The 17,214-nt window shown below is 39.0% G+C and overlaps 1 protein-coding gene across 4 annotated transcripts in view; it reads right to left on the reverse strand.

The window, feature by feature from the left end:
- NLRP14 (NLR family pyrin domain containing 14) overlaps positions 1-17,214 on the reverse strand; it is a 283,814-nt gene that overhangs the window by 248,220 nt on the left and 18,380 nt on the right. For 2 of the 4 annotated variants that reach the window (XM_053203537.1, XM_027073247.2), the window contains exons 6-10: positions 14,939-15,106; positions 4,779-4,949; positions 4,215-4,385; positions 2,257-2,427; positions 202-372 (exon numbers count right to left, since the gene is read on the reverse strand). In XM_053203537.1, the coding sequence (XP_053059512.1) occupies positions 202-372; positions 2,257-2,427; positions 4,215-4,385; positions 4,779-4,949; positions 14,939-15,106 (852 nt within the window). The remainder of the gene's footprint in view (positions 1-201; positions 373-2,256; positions 2,428-4,214; positions 4,386-4,778; positions 4,950-14,938; positions 15,107-17,214) is intronic. The other 2 variants (XM_053203536.1, XM_053203538.1) reach the window with 2 other exon arrangements.

The following is a 17,214-nucleotide window of genomic DNA, read 5'->3' on the forward strand; positions in this document are numbered from 1 at the left end:
GAAAGAAATATGAACTATAGCTTTAATACTAACAACACATAATACACACTGATGCATATATTTGAAATTCAGATTCTCATTTCTGAGAGTAACTTACCTTCGAGCCCCATTTACTTTTCATCCTCTCTCATGTACTAAATTTCTTCTGGCCACATTAGCTACCAAACAGGTATCACTTTCCTGATGGAAAACTGAACTCACCCAAGCCTCTGAATATTGCAGTTTGGATGTCTCAAAGCTTCGTACAGAATTTTGACTCCATCATCCTGCAGGTCATTGTTCCCAAGGTCCAGGCTCTGCAGGTGTGGGTTGTTCAGAATAGCAGAAGCCAAATCCAGACAACACATACTAGTGAGTGCACAGCCCATCAATCTGCAAGAAATATAAGAGACAAGTGAGACCTTCAGTTGTGAGGCTTAATTAGTTTATTCCTAGGAGAGAAGCCCAGGTATCTAAACCCTTTTCCTGACTCTTTTCTATCCACAATCCAAGACGCACATAGGAATGTCTAACATTATCAGTAGAAACCAACGGGGTTTCTTAATGAGAAAAAAAACCCCATTGGGTAAAACTGCTTTCTCCCACAAACAGGCTGTTATCCACCAAGCTTCCCAAATTAAGGGTATAAACACATTTCTATCAATACTAAAAAATGGATATAAGTTTACCCAAGGAACCCAAAGATTTCTGTGCTTTCAGTTTCCAATAGAATTTTGAAATAAAAATACTTTAAAAAAAATGTTAAGGTGTTACCTTCCAAGAGGAAGCAGCCTACATATAAAAAGATATGTCTTTCAGTCTTTTGTAGGGCATTCAAGAGCATTCACAACCTGGCCTCAAACGTTCTCTTTCCATACTTTGTCCCTAACCTATTTGCCAACCATACACCTCTGGGTTTCTGTTTTTTATTTTGTTTTTTTCCAAATTTACCACACCTATCTTCATTCCCCTTCTTTTCGCTCTTCCTACCTTCTGCCAAGGATATCTGCACACAACAAAATCCTCTTCGTCTTTCAAGGCTAAGGTAACTCAATACCCTCTGTCCCACTCCTTGCTCCTTGGGACTTTTGTCATTTTTTTTTCAATGTATTTATTTTGAGAGAGAGAGCAAGCTAGCAGAGGAAGGACAGAGAGAGGGAGAGAGAGAGAATCCCAAGCACGCTCTGCACTGACCGTGTGTAGCCTGACACAGGGCTTGAACTCATGAACCATGAGATCATGACCTGAGCCAAGATCAAGAGTGAAGATGCTTAAATGACTGAGCCACCCAGGCATCCCTGTCATATCTTTATGACAAATGGGATATATTATGATTGGCTGTATATTCATTTCCCTGCCATCAGCATTTGTAAGTTACCAGAGGCAAGAGCATCACCTTAGTAATAATCTTTAATGCCCTCAGAATGTATTTTATATTTGTTGTAAATTTTGGTGGAGAGAACTGGCATGGCCTGCATAGAAGCTATGAAGGTAGCTACGAAAGCACAAATTTGTCTGTTTATAGCAAAGCTAAGGAGAGAAAGTGGACTAACCAAACATCTTGTGTATGTAGGTCACTTAGAAATTATAGAAATCGTGGCTGAAATAAAAGGTATTGGGTTTAAACATAATTTCCATGAATTAAAATTTTGCCTTCTAGTTGAATAATAGTCAAGGAAACTTCAGAGAATTAGATCATATATATTTTCTTAAAGAAGGCAGAGATATGGGGCACCAGGGTGGCTCAGTCAGTTGAGTGTCTGACTCTTGATTTCAGCTCAGGTCATGATCCTAGGGTCATGGGATTGAGCCTCATGTCGCGCTCTGTGCTGACAGTGTGGAGCCTGCTTGAGATTCACCTTCCCCCCCCCGCCCCTCCCCTGCTCTCACTCTCTTGCTTTCAAAATAAATAAAAACATTTAAATAAACAACAACAACAGAATGACTGGATTATTGGATATTTTTTAAAATTCCCTTCCCAGTTTAAAAGTTGACCTAATTATAAACATGAATTGAAGAAAGAAAAACTAGTGGAGCACAGTTTCTGCTTCAGGGATGTAGAGCAGAGGACACACAGTAGACTCAGTGAGGTACAACAGGTTGATTACAATTACTGTAGTAACTAAGAAAAATCTGATGAGCATACTTCCTCAGCTTGTCTCCAGCAGGAGGAGAGAGAGAGAATCAGCTGTGTATTCTTTTCTCTGACAGATACTCAGCTCAGCCCTTCTTTACTCATCTGTTAAAGCATGGAAGGTCAGGTCACAGAAAACCTACCCCAGGTCCTGAAGGTTACAGCTGGGATGCCGAAAGACATCGCACAGAAGCTTTACTCCATCATCTTGTAGCCAGTTGGACTCCAGATCCAGATGTGTCAGGCTCTTGTTGCGTAGGAGAGAAGAGGAGAGATGTTGACCGCTCAGTGAGGTGAAGTGGCAACGCCTCAGCCTATAGGAAGGACAGTATGAGGACACATGGAATCACTGCTTTACTGCCCAGAGATTTTGCAAAGGTTTCATCCTGTGCTCCCTCACCTACTTGCCAACACTGATCTCAGATCAAATACCCTCTCCCTCATTACCTCTTTGCCTGTCTCACTTGGGATATTCTTCAGAATATCCTTCAGAATATTCACTTGAGATATTCATGTTCTTCAGAATTTTTCTTTTCAAATGCTAGATTTTAAAATTTATTTTGAAAGACAGAGAGAGAATCTCAAGCAGGCTCCATGCTGTCAGTGCAGAGCCTGATACAGGGCTCAACCTCATGAACTGTGAGATCATGACCTGAGCTGAAACCTACTCAGATGCCCAACTGACTGAGCCACCCAGACGCCCCCAGAATTCTTCTTTACTATAAATGAAATGTTAACCTCTTCACACTGTACATAAATACAGTACCTAATTGCAAAAGCAGCTACATGCAGAGGAGTAGGCATATGGAATAGAAGGGGAGTAATCATAATAAAGTACTTTTTTACATAATAAAAGTGGCATTTCCAATCAGTAGGGAAAAGATCTATTATACTATAAGTCATTTGGGAAAGCAGACCTGACATATGGGAGAAAATAAGTTTTAAGTCTTATAACAAAGTAGGACTAATTTAACACTTACATGTTAAAAATTAAACCATAAAGAATAGACATAAGTAGGGTTTTTTAAATAAAGGTATTTCCAATTATGACAAAACTTCTAAAAGTCATGAGGAGGAAGATAATGTGACTTCACAAGAATTTTAAACTTCTGTATTCTAAAAATGGCCACGAGAAAACATACAGAAACATGCTACGTAAATTATTTGCAAAACAGAAAAAATAATGGCTATAATGTATGTCATATTAATAACCATAACATATATAACAGAAAACATCCAGAGGAAAATGGAGCCTATGAAGAGGCAATTCCTAGAATATTAAAGGCCAAAAACATTTGAAAAGATGCTCAACATTAAATTATTTTTATTTATTTATTTTATTATTTTTTTAAGAAGGCTCCATGCCCAAGGTGGGGCTTGAACTCATGACCCCAAGATCAAGAGTCACATGCTCTACCAGCTGAGGCAGCAAGGCGCCCCTCAACATCAAATCATTTTTAAAGTTATTTTCAATTATCTAATCAATACTGATAAAAAAAACAACCAGTAGATACTCGATGAGGATGTTAAAATGCAGGCTTCTAGATTGCCAAGGAATTATGAACAATCTATTGGAGAAAATGTAACCACGTCTGACAAAATAAAAATTTTGGCTCATCAATTCCACATCTGGGAATTCATCTAAGGGCAATGAACAGAATAATCACACTGTGATCCAGCCATACCATGGGATGCTACATTCCTGTTTAGTGGTGTTCATACACATTTACCTGTTCTAGACCCAGAATATGGAGTTGGACACGCAGACTTTAGTCCTGAATCCACCATGTTCTCATGAACATGAGGCAAACTATATAATCTTTCTAAGCCTCACATTTCTCACCTGGGGCTGAGAACTCAGTGGCCAATTTGACACCAACAGGTACATTTGTGCAGATTAAATAAATTTAGCACAGGGCCCAGCACAGAGTAAGGACACAACAAATGGCAATCATTAATACCATCATCCTCATCATCTGCATTATCATTATTGATAACAGTAGGGAAAATGCAAGGGACAGATTATATTTATAACACTGTCCCTTCTAAAATATATTTCAAAATGTATACATCAGCAGGATGAAAACTAGTGCTCACTTACACAAGGCTCTGGAGATTGCACTGTGGATGTTTCAAGGCATCACTCACAAGCTTTACTCCATCATCTCCCAAGATGTTGTCTGCCAAGCACAAATGTGTCAACCTTTTGTTGCTGATGAGAGCCAAAGAAAGATCCTCACAACCAGCTACTGTGAGGCCACAGCTTTCTAAGCTGAAGGAGAAACACAGTTGGGAAGGGACCAGTCAAATCCCAAAGGTCATGTTTCTCATCCTCTTCTCAGGGACACTAGCTGGTACTTACAGTCCTTATATCTCTACTATAGAATCAACCTTTCAAACCTACTAAAATTACAAATGCCCTTGCAGCTACATACAAGGGAGAGGAGGAGGAAAACAGTAATAAAAATAAGCATTCATGAAGAAAAGCAGCAGTTAAAAGTCTAATGAGAGAGAAAGCAAAAGAGGACTTCATGTAGAGCTCATCCAGGATTGACAAATGAGCCAAGTGGTGTCCAGACCCAAACAGTTTGCCCATACAGCTCTTAACTAAGTCACACAAGACTGCCCAAAAGGACTGCAGGGAAAACAAACCAGCAAGACTCACGACAGTCTCTCTAGGTGACACTTGGGATGTCCTAAGGCCTCACACAACAGCTTGACTCCGTCATCTAATAGGTGATTGGTCGACAGATTCAGAAATACCAGGCTCCGGCTTCTAAGGAGAGCCTTAGAGATATTTAGACAACAAACTGTAGTTAGATCGCAGGATTCCAAGCTGAAAAACAACACAGGAAACCAGAGATGACCCTCCTCAGAAAAGAGTTATGACCACCACTCACCCAGCCAGATGGTGTGGGCTCCCAGACTTTGTGACCCCTTCTGAAAACCAGCTTCCCTACTTGCAATGAGTTATTTAGCTAAAGCACAAGGATCTGCTAGGGAGCTAGGAAGGGGAGAGCAGAAAGCTTGTCTTTTCCATCCCCATCTCCCCAATTCCCTATGAAAATATGTATGGAAGTCCTAAAGAAGTATTTTTATATGATACTTTTTTTTTTCTCTAGGAGGAATTTCCTCCAACTACAACATGGAAGAAGGTGGACTGAAGGGTGTAGAGTCCTTGCACTCTGATTTCTGAAAAACATGGGGCAGGAAGTCAGGATGAAAAGCTGTGATTCCCACAGCTGTCTACCAAGAACTCACCTATTCATGGGAGTCAATCCATGTTTTCTGAGGAACCCAGTCCTTAAGAGTAAAAACTAGGAGTAAATCAGAAATAGGGGCGCCTGGGTGGCTCAGTTGGTTAAGACTCTGACTTCGGCTCAGGTCATAATCTCACAGTTCATGAGTTCAAGTCCTGAGTCAGGTTCCGTGCTGACAGCTTGGAGCCTGGAGCCTGCTTCAGATTCAGTGTCTCTCTCTGTCCTGCCCCCACTCTCACTCTGTCTCTCAAAAATAAATAAAGATTAAAAAAAATTTTTTTTTAAATAAAAAGTAAATCAGAAATAAAACAGTCTCTAAAAATAAAGCAAAAGAAGAAGGGAACCAAAAGAAGAAAGGAAGAAGTACATGAAGAGACCATATTTGTAGAGACTCCTATTTAGAGACAGCTTGTGCTTGGAGAAGCCTGGGCCTGGTACCAGGTCTTCGTAAGACGAGGAAGGTGACACCAGTGTTCCAGGAACTTGGGAGTCACTCTAGTTACTCCTTTGAATCAAGCACTTATCAACCCAGTCCCTCAGGAATTGTTTGTCTTCACCAGAATAAGGGTGTATATAGGTAAGAATAAGAGAAGCTCCCTCCTCAATCCAGAATTAGACCTCAGTGGATCACCTAAGGCTGGAAACCTCAACTTGCCCTGAAAAGGTGTTATGGACTGAACTGTGTTCCCCAAAATTCAGATGTTGAAGCCCATGCCTGCAATGTGACTATATTTGGGGCAAGGCCTTTAAGGAAGTAATTAAGGTTATATGAGGTCTTAAGAGGGGACCCCGAATCCGAAAGGACCGGTGCCCTTATAAGAAGGGAAGAGGTACCAGGACTGCATACGCATGAAAGAGGCACATGAAGGCACCAGGAGAAGGCGGCTCTCTACAAGCCTAGGAGCGAAGCCTCATCAGAAACATACCCTGCCGGCACCCTGATCTTCAACTTCCAGGCTCCAAAACTGTGACAAATAAATTTCCTTTGTTTAAACCACCCAGTCTGTGGTATTTGTTACGGCTGAACAGGGTGACACAAAAGGGTATTACAGCAACAGCCAAGCAGGCAGTTAGAGAAACAAGGGAAGCATCATACACTGGGTTCCAGCTCTTCTAGCAGATGAAGATTCCAATATTATGGGGCCTGTGGATAAAATGTTAAAGTTTAACTAAAGGACAGAAAATATGTACATGTATGAAAAACAGAAAATGGGGAAACAGAAGAAAATGTTTAGAAAAGCTTGCTTTACATCTTAAATGTATAAGGTGTACATTCTCTGAACAAGAGCACATCCTAAGAAGAGGTAACACTGAGAAAGGGAGCGGGTTTAAGATAAAGAGTCCAACGAGTTTAAAAACAGGAGAAAACTGGAATCCATATTTGAAGCAATAAAGAACAAAAGCAGTGAAAATATGTGAGAAACTCCTCAAGGAGGAAGGATGAAAAAAGATTAAAGTGACAAAAAGTAAGTAAGAGTTATATAGGAAAGGAGCTACAACCAATGACTATGAGATGCTCTTGAAGAAAGAGAGCAAGAGAAACAAACCCATTTTTAAAAATCCAATTGAAAGAAAGAATTCCTGGGCAGAAAAAAAGGTTGCTAGCAGATCAAACGGTACTTTCATGCCAAAGTAAGGAAAACTACCTGGACAACACCAATGAGAGAAAACTAACACGTATGAACCAGGAAGGTGGGCAGGAAGGTGAGGGGTTCAAGGGTCAGGTTATCCTCAGACTTCAGAACACCAAATGCTGCAGAGCAATGTACCAAAGTCAAAGTGCTAAGAAGGAAAATAGAGCCCTCAGACCCAGGTAAGAGGTCAATCATCAGGATTCCAGGGTGGCTCAGTTGGTTAAGTGTCTGATTTCGGCTCAGATCATGATCTCATGGTTTGTGAGTTCCACCCCACATCGGGCTGTGCACTGACAGCGTGGAACATGCTTGGGATCCTCTTTTTCTCTCTCTCTCTCTGCCCCTACCCTGCTCTCTCTCTCTCTCAAAATAAATAAACTTTATAAATAAACAAGAAGTTAATCATCTGTGAGGGCAATTGAGGGATATAAATGAAGTCCTAAAATATATCATTCATATACATTTCATGAAAATGGTAATTTAAAATTATACGGCCAATAATGCAATGAATGAAATGTAAGATTTTATACAGTAAGAAATGAAAGTTTAACAAAAAAAATACACATATACATTGATAAAAAGTATATAAAATTAAATTTGAATAATTGTTGTATTCATGTGCATCACCATGACAAAAAGTCAGAAAAGTTCTGAAAGAGTTCAAAATGTAAAATGTGTAGCCCCCATAATCCTGATTAAATTAACATGCTGGAAATTGTATGACAGAGGTACATTAAATGCAATGCCTTACATAAGGGTATTTTAAATGCTTTAATCCTTTTAAATTTGGTAATTCAAACACATTTGGAGGGAAAAACCCTGAAGGGTGATAATAATCCAATAAAAACAGGCAATATCCTACTTGCAAATTTCCAGACACACATACACATAGATCAAAAATGAAACACAATGTAATGCATTCAGGAAGCAAAGAACAGAAACGGTAAACACTAAAAAAAGGTTTTCAGCTGGGGATGTAAATATTACACGGCTCACGTTCTTTTGTTCATGATCTGTTTCGCTCTTATCCTTTCCATATTACAAGTTTGAGCTTCTCAAGCTTTCTTCTTTTCCCTTAGCACTAAGGGAATTTCAGCTATGGACTTCCTAATTCCTGACAAATGAAATCTCAGCCTCATAAGAAAATGTTCCCTCTTTCCCTTATAGCTACAAAGAAAAGCAGATGGTATTACAAGTCTGAAAATATTTTACTGTAAAAAAGAAGTCTTATAAGAAGACATGTGGACTTTAGAAATTGCTACTGTGTCTTGTGAAAACAACCCTTAAGTTCTAGTAAGTCTATAATTTTGACCAAGTGTCTTATTTAATAATGTGTCACTCCTGTAATATTCAAATTGCTACTTCTGAATTTCTAAATGTTACAAACATGGAACAGATTGTGTCAAATCAGAAAGATCATCAAGGCTCTCCTCTTCTCTCACATGCATAAGGAAATAAAAAAATGTAACTCTGGTCTCTTGTTTTTGAGAGTTTGAAGGTCTTGTCTCAGTTATGTTAATACAAAACATCAATCACCAGTAATTCAATCAAAAGCTGAGCTGACGACGGTGGCTCTAAGCTAACCCCTACATGTAGGCCAGTGAAACAGAGGAGACACATTAACTTGCATTTGGGTTCTGGTGGGGAACTGACCGAACTCTCCTCTCTTGTAGTGCCCCTACAAGGAGACCCTTGACTGAAAATTTCCAAGCAAATTATAATTTTTAATATTTGTTACAGATCTGTAATCATCAAGGCAGTATGGTACTGGCACAAAAACAGATACTTTTATCAATGGAACAGAACAGAGAATCCAGAAATGGACCCACAAATGTATGGCCAGCTAATTTCTGACAAAGCAGGAAAGAATATCCAATGGAAAAAAAAGGCAGTCTCTTCAGCCATTGGTACCGGGAAAACTGGACAGCGACATGCAGAAGAATGAACCTGAACCACTTTCTTACACCATACACAAAAATAAACTCAAAATGGATGAAAGACCTAAACATAAGATAGGAAGCCATCAAAATCCTAGAGGAGAAAACAGGCAATAACCTCTTTGACTTTAGCTGCAGCAACTTATTACTTGACGTGTCTCTGGAGGCAAGGTAAACAAAAGCAAAAACGAACTATTGGGACCTCATCAAGATAAAAAGTTTCTGCACAGCAAAGGAAACCATCAGCAAAACTAAAAGGCAACCAACAGAATGGGAGAAGATATTTGCAAACGCCGTATCAGATAAAGGGTTAGTATCCAAAATCTATAAAGAACTTATCAAACTCCACACCCAAAAAACAAATAATCCAGTGAAGAAATGGGCAAAAGACATGAATAGACACTTTTCCAAAGAAGACGTCTAGATAGCTAACAGACACATGAAAACATGCTTAACACCACTCATCATCAGGGAAATACAAATCAAAACCACAATGAGATACTACCTCATACCAGTCAGAACGGCTAACATTAATAACTCAGGCAACAATAGATTTGGTGAAGATGCGGAGAAACTCTTTTGCACTGCTGGTGGGAACGTAAACTGGTGCAGCCACTCTGGAAAACAGCATGGAGGTTCCTCAAAAAATTAAAAATAGAACTACCCTATGACCCAGTAATAGCACTACTAGGTATTTATCCAAAGGATAAAAAAGTTGACTCACAGGGGCACCTGCACCCCAATGTTTATAGAAGCACTATCAACAATAGCCAAAATATGGAAAGAGCCCAAATATCCACTGACTGATGAATGGATAAATAAGATGTGGTATGTATATACAATGGAGTATTACTTGGTGATCAAAAAGAATGAAATCTTGCCATATGCAACAACGTGGATGGAACTAGAGTGCATTATGCTAAGCAAAATAAGTCAGAGAAAGACAAATATTATATGATTTCACTTATATGTAGGATTTAAGAAACAGATGAACACAGGGGAAGGGAAGCAAAAATAAGATAAAAACAGAAAGGGAGACAAACCATAAGAGACTCTTAAGCACAAAGAAAATGAGGGTTGCTGGAGGGGTACTGGGTGGGGGATGGGCTAAATGGGCGATGGCATTAAGGAGGGCACTTGTAATGAGCACTGGATGTTACATGTAAGTGATGAATCACTAAATTCTCCTAAAATCATTATTACAATATATGTTAACCAGCTTGGATATAAATTTTAAAAAGCAAGCAAATTATAAACTTGTTCTCATTGTTTTTGTTCTCATTGATTGCAGTCTGTGGCTCTGACCAGCTGTGACTGGGTACAGGTCTATTAGGTGGTCCTTGATGCAGCTCACTCAGAAGGAATCCACGTGTCAAGAATAAGCATCTCCTGGTGTGAGACACAGTCAGGGTAGGACTTTATCTGATGCATGATGCCAGTTTTCTCTAGGAGCTGAGGCTCAGTGGAATAAGCTCTTTTGTGCTTCTGGCAGCACAGGATTAGAAAATTGCCACTCAAGAGGCATTGCTCAAGAGAAAGTGGCCCTTCCTCAGTTAGAAGGGTCTGCTGCCCTGGAGGATGAACCCTCCAGGACCTCAGAACAGCTATGTGAATGTTCTTTTGTGAAAATGTCTACTATGTGGTCTCTAGGTTGCCCGAGAATTTTGTAACTTTTTATTTGAATGCGAGATTATTATTTTTTTTTTTACTGTATTTATTTTAAGAGCGAGCAGGCATGTGCACAAGCTCCCTGTCTGAGCGGGGGAGGGGCAGAGAGAGGGAGAAGACAATATCCCAATCTCTGCGCTGAAAGCATGGAGCCCCACACGGGGCTTCATCTCACTAACCAAAAACCTGACCTGAGCCAAAAATCAAGATATGGATGCTTAACCAACTGAGCCACCCAAGCACCCCTATTTTTCTGACAGGCATGAGAAATTGAGAAACGGCAGAAGAGTTGTTTCTAAAGGGATATGGTTGCAGAAATTGTTCACTGCAAGAGAAGGTCTTTGGATGAACAAGATAGGCTTCATGGACCTATTACAAATCAAGCTAAATCATTAGATTAACTTAATTTGTTCTGTAACTTGAAACTTAAAAGATGGTTTTGGGACTCATTCCTGAATTTACCACAGTGAGAAATAAAAATGCAAACATAGATTTTAAGATCACATATGGCTTTGTATTTCTTTAACAAAAAAGTCTTTATTATTTACTAATTTTTTTAAGTTAATTTATTTATTTTGAGATAGCACAAACAGGGGTGGGACAGAGAGGATAGACAGAATCCGAAGCAGGCTCCAGGCTGTCAGTACAGAGCCCAGATATGGGGCTCGAACCCATGGACTATGAGTACATGACCTGAGCTGAAATCAAGAGTCGGACACTTAAGCAAATGAGCCACCCAGGCGCCCCTAACCAAAAAAAAAAAAAAAAATCTTAAAGAACTTTCTAAATCTCTCACATTTCCCCTGTAGGTTAAATATTATTTATATTAATATTTAAAAGCATATAAATATAAATCTCAGTACATAATTAAAATGAGTTGCATAAATGACCAACATATTTATAAACTGGAATCTTACAAATCTTGGAATCAGACAATATTGCAAATATTATGCTTTTTGAATCAACTTTTGAGGTGTACTGTGTTACAATATTCTTAGCAGTGGTTATACTATCTTTAATGTTGACTTAAATATAGTTTCCAAATTTACTGATTTTGGAAACTTAGATTAATAGAATATTTTAGAAATTAGTTATTTATCTAAAAATTTCTAAAAATGCTAAACTTCAAAACAAGAACATAAATTACTTTCTTACCAATTTGTTACAGCTTATTCTTCATATTATTCAAATTAAGATGGCAAAATCAATTATTGTCTTATATTCCTATTTATGTTTGAACTTAGGGCTTAAATCTTTAAATTACATTTCATTTAAAACCCTGTTTGGGGGGTGCCCGGGTAGCTCATTCAGTTAAACATCCAACTCTCCATTTTGGCCAGGTCATGATCTCATGGTTCATGACTTTAAGCCCTGCATCAGGCTCTGTGCTGATGGTGCAGAGCCTGCTTGTGATTCTCTCTCTGCCCCTTCAGCATGCTCTCTCTCAAAAATAAACTTAAAAAAAAAAGCACTTGTTTGGTATGATTATGAGGCTGTGGATATATATCAGGGTTTATGAAAGTTAATGACTAAAACAGACGTTTTTGTAATAGAGAAAACAGGACTAGTAGTTCAGTTTCCAACTCAAGTCTCTGCCTGCTGGGTCATCTGTGCAGGTGGCAGAAATTCTGATTTCAAAGTATATACACTCTCACTTTTCCAAAGTCTTTTCATATTTATGAGGACCCATTATACTTTTGAACTCTTTATGGTTGTCAACAATTATAATACACTAGAACGATTCTAAACTCCTGGAAAAGCAAAAATTTTCCACTGGTCCATATGCTATCTACATCTTATAAACTATTTTATTCTAGTTAATAATACAGTCAAGGCTGTGGTTGTTATTCCCAGGCACCTTCCTCTTATCTGTTTTGTTTTAAAGTTCTTTGTTGTTTTTTTTGTTTTGCTTTGTTTTTTTAATTTGAGAGAGAGAGAGAACAAGCAGGGGAGGGACAGAGAGCGGGAGACAGAATCCCAATCCCAATGTGGGGCTCATACTCACAAACTTGACCTGAGCTGAAGTCAAGAGTCACACGCTTAACTGACTGAGCCACCTGGGTGCCCCATCTTCCTCTTATCTTGATCAACTAATCAGTTTGTTCTTGCAACTGTTTTAGATGGTACCCTTCTGGAATATTCTCTAATTCAAAATCTTTGAAGATGTAGGCAGTGTTTTACGTTAATACTGTTTTGGTACTCTTCATGTGGCTGTTTGGTGGAATCAACTGCTCCTTCACCTTGCTATTAACCCCCAATTGCAGAGCACAGGCAAAATAAGAAAGGATTCTGGGCACAATGAGGCATTATTAGTTTGCCCAAGGTTTTTGTTTTTCCCCTTATTTGCTCAACATACTTTAAGAACTACCCTATCATCAGGCCCACAATGTGGAAAAAATTATCAGGACAAGGAGAGTAGATACTTCTCCCCCTTCTGGAGGGGAACCTTTAGTACACAGTAGAGTGAAATCTTCACATGAAATTAGTGATTGTATGTACCTTTCCACCAGTACGCTCACATGTAAGGGCTGACAGGAGTCTCTCAGGAATTTAAAGTTTTCTTAAATACTTTATATTTGCAAAGTTCCTACAGTAATTGGGGATCTTCTGTGAGGCAGCCTGGCAGAGGTCTACTGATTTATCAATGCTTTCACTGCTTACATCAACTAGAATCAGTGGGAATAGTAAAACAGCAAAATGCAATTTGACAATGTTAAGCTCAGCATGAACTATGCTTAGACCAGACTACCATAGCCAGTCAACTGTCCACAGCTGTTAGGACATGAGGTCTAAAGTAAACGTAAAATTGAAACTTTCTCCAGAGCGTTAATACGAAGTCTATAAGACTATCGATTACTTCCAGGAGTTACCCACTATGGGAGAGCATCCAATCCTACGTAAGGCAGTGCTCAATTATTACAAAGCTCTGGTGACTTCTGCCACCAAAACATTTTATTTACTGATATAAGGAGCCCCACTAGTTGACACAGACAGATGGCTTCCTATTTGAAAGCCTAGTAACTGGGTCTACCTTAAGGCTTATCAGTGGAAAACATTGTTCAAATCTCAGCTGATGAAAAAGATCTTACCCCAGTCCTGCTGCTCTGTTAAGTGCCAAGGCATTTTTGTCTTGGACCCATGGCTCCCACTGTAAGAAAACATCTTTCCTTCCATTTAACAGCTTTTTGCCACTAACATGTTTCACTTGTAGACAGAAGAACCAATGACCTACTTCTCACTTGGGTTCCATACTAGAAGCTGCAGGTTACTGAAAATTCCTCACCATGTCCTAAAACTACTTCACAGATGGTAATACTAATACCCCCCAACCTGGCCTGCCGACAATTGAACTCAACCCACGTTCAAGAAGCATCCAACAACTTTCTGGATATGCTACAAGTAAATTTCATCCTACAAAAACTGGGGAGACTTAAGAATTCCCAATGTTAATATAGTTCACCTGCCTATGGTCAAAAAGAAGGTCTTGTTCCACATTTTACTTGTGATTTCTACATATAGATTATAATTTGCTTCTAACAAATACAGGCCTATCCTGGCCTTTCATGCATCAAGGTTCTGCCTTATTTCCCCACCCCACCCCACCCCACCCCACCCCTCAAATGAGTCCAGGGATAAAAACTTCTAAGCTAAAATTTATTGCAATGATTTTTTATTTTGCTCTGGTTTGGTTTTATTTTGTCAAAAACTGAATTAAAAACCCTTCACTGGAAAATAATATCTCCCTTGAAACCAGTCACACAAATGTGGGGACCTAGTAGGATTGCCAACCCTCTCACTTTCAGAGAAAATCAGACCCAGCACTAGGATCCACAGTGTGTGAGAATGAACAAACACCTTGACAGTTGACAGTCACTGTGCTCTTCTTCCTCAGCTTTCTGTACTGGTCACCGAGTTGCAATTATAAGGGGAGGGTGATTTGTTATCAAAACTTAAGTAAAACTGAGCCTGCTTAACACTGGCCCCAGTTAGCATTAGTACATTCTTTTCTGTAAGCGTTCAAAGATACAATAAATACACATATGGCTGCACTTAAATATAAATAATTTTAAATTCTGGGTCTTATTTTTTTTTTTTAATTTAGGAAATGTTGACATGGAACCATACAATGAGGGGTCTTTAGTGGGGGGGGGGATGGAAGCAATTAAAAGTCCTGTCAGGAGAAAATCACCCTGAATCTGGGGATTCCTGCCATTCTATATCATGAAAATAGATTTAAGCTGGCCCTATGAATAGTAAATCCAGGCTGTAAAGTCTGTTTGGACAGACAAAAGTCTCAGTTATAACAAAAAAAACCTCACAACTTACCTCAGATTCTGTAGTTTACACTCTGGGTTTTTCAAGGCTTCACACAAGGACTTTACTCCATTGTCCCCTACATCACTCCCTTTCAGGTCGAGATGCATCAGATTCTGGTTGTGAGTCAAGGAACTAGCAATATCCCGACAACCATCAGGGAAAGAAAGAAATCTCATCCTTCAGAATAAAAATAGGCAGGGGGGAATTACAAAATTATTCGTATCCTGGTTATAGCACTCACTTTCTTTTCAAAACCAACTCTTAGATAACTAAATATTCCTGCTGTTTCTTATTTTACTGTGGATTTCTCAGATTTCACGATTTCTCAGAAATCTGAGTTTCAGGATGTTGCTTAGAAAAATAATTGGGTTACTACTTAGATAGCCATTACATCCTGACAACTGATATCCTCAACTTTTTTTTGACCTTGAAGGAAAAGAAGGTAATAACATCAGGAAAAGCAGAAGAGGAGGTTTTGAACTCTTAATCCTAGGAATGACTACCAGAAATAATGGGGAATATTCCAAATACTTCATTACAGCATTAATTCACATTTAATCCTTTAAATAACCCCAGGTGAGTTCATAATTAATATCAACTGTTTGATGTGCAACATTAACAAAACATATCACTGCAAAAGACGCTGTCATCTTGTGGACTTTAAGTGTACAGAGACAGCCCAAAGCTAAATATGGGAGGAAGTTAAATATGCCCCTTTTTCTTCTTAACTATTATCTGCTATTCAGTCACTGTTAGCTATATCTGATTCTTCTGTAAGTGTCTCTGGTAGTCCCAAATGCCTAATATGCTTACACTGCTCACTAACTGTTCAAAACATCCCTGTGTAACATCACCTCTCCTCCCTTTCATCCACCACCTAACCTTCACCCTCACCCCCCTTCTAGCCAAGCACAGGAAAATAAAATTTTCACCTGTTTACAGCATTAACCATCATCATCCAGTAAAAGTGCCTAATGCACTCACTAAATATAAATTGGAAGTACAATTTCATGTGTTAAGGAAAAAGGACTTGAGGAAGTAAGACCACATTGAGGTGAGAAAGACTAAGAGCTACTTTCATGGTGTCACCCCCTAAGGGACCCTTGCACTGTAAAAGAGGGGGAGCCACTTAACCCCAGAGAAGGCAGTAGCAATTTCAGGGCTTTAGATTGGTGACTTTCAGTAAAAGGAAAATGTAGGGGAGATGCCTGGGGGTGAATGAAAAGGATTTCCAGGAACCCCTTAATCATGACATCTATGCAGTTGACTACCCCATCTATGGTGCAAAACCAGACCAAATCTGGTACTTTAAATCTAAGGTCAGATCTCACTGAAAACATGGAGATTCCAAGGGAAATATTTAGGGAGAAGCCTGTCCCCCTCCCCTAAAAAAAGAACATCAATCTCCAGTGCTAATCGTTTGTTCAGTATTCAATACAGATTACTGAGCACCAATTAGGCCTTGAGCACATGGATGGGCATTGAATACAGTACTAAATAGCATCAGTTCCAGCTCTTAGTAGAACCAGTAGACAAAAGGGGGAAAGCCATGTAAACCAGCAAATGTAAAAAAATGATAGGGTCTGTAGAATCAAGTTAGGATATAATAAGGTAGCAAATGTTGGCCAGGATGAGGAGCAGCCAGAACTTTCATATATTGTCAGTAGGACTACAAAATGGCACAACCACTCTAAAGGGCTGGCTGGCAATTTATTAACAGGTTAAACATCCATCTGTAAACTGGCAGTTCCATTCCTAAATATTAGCCCAAGAGATGAGAACATAGATCACACACATACAAAATTCGTGCAAGAATAGTCATAGCAGCCTTATTCATTATAGCCAAAAACTGGAAACAACACAGGAGTCTATTCAAAAGAGAATGAATGAGCTGCAGTAGGTCAAACAATGGAATACTCACATCAGCAATAAGAAGAAACAGGCTACTAAAACATACAACTACATAGGTAAATTTTTAAAACATTTTGTTGAGCAGAAGAATACAGACACAACATGTACATACTACATGAAGCAATCAAAACTATTTACAAGAACAGACAAAGCTAATCTATAGTTATAAATTTAGAAAGTGGTTGCCTTTGAGACTGGGATAGGGTAAGAAAACTAATAGAAGGGGGTAGAAGGAAACTTCCAGAGGTGATGGAATTATTCTCTAGCTTGTTTTGGGTATTGGTTACATAGGTATATGCAATCATCAAGCTTACTAGACACTTACTATCTGTGCCTTTTATTAAATGTAAATTATTCTTCAAGAGAAAGAAATT

This window comes from Acinonyx jubatus, chromosome D1 (genome assembly GCF_027475565.1).
Source record: "Acinonyx jubatus isolate Ajub_Pintada_27869175 chromosome D1, VMU_Ajub_asm_v1.0, whole genome shotgun sequence".
Lineage (NCBI taxonomy): Eukaryota > Metazoa > Chordata > Mammalia > Carnivora > Felidae > Acinonyx > Acinonyx jubatus.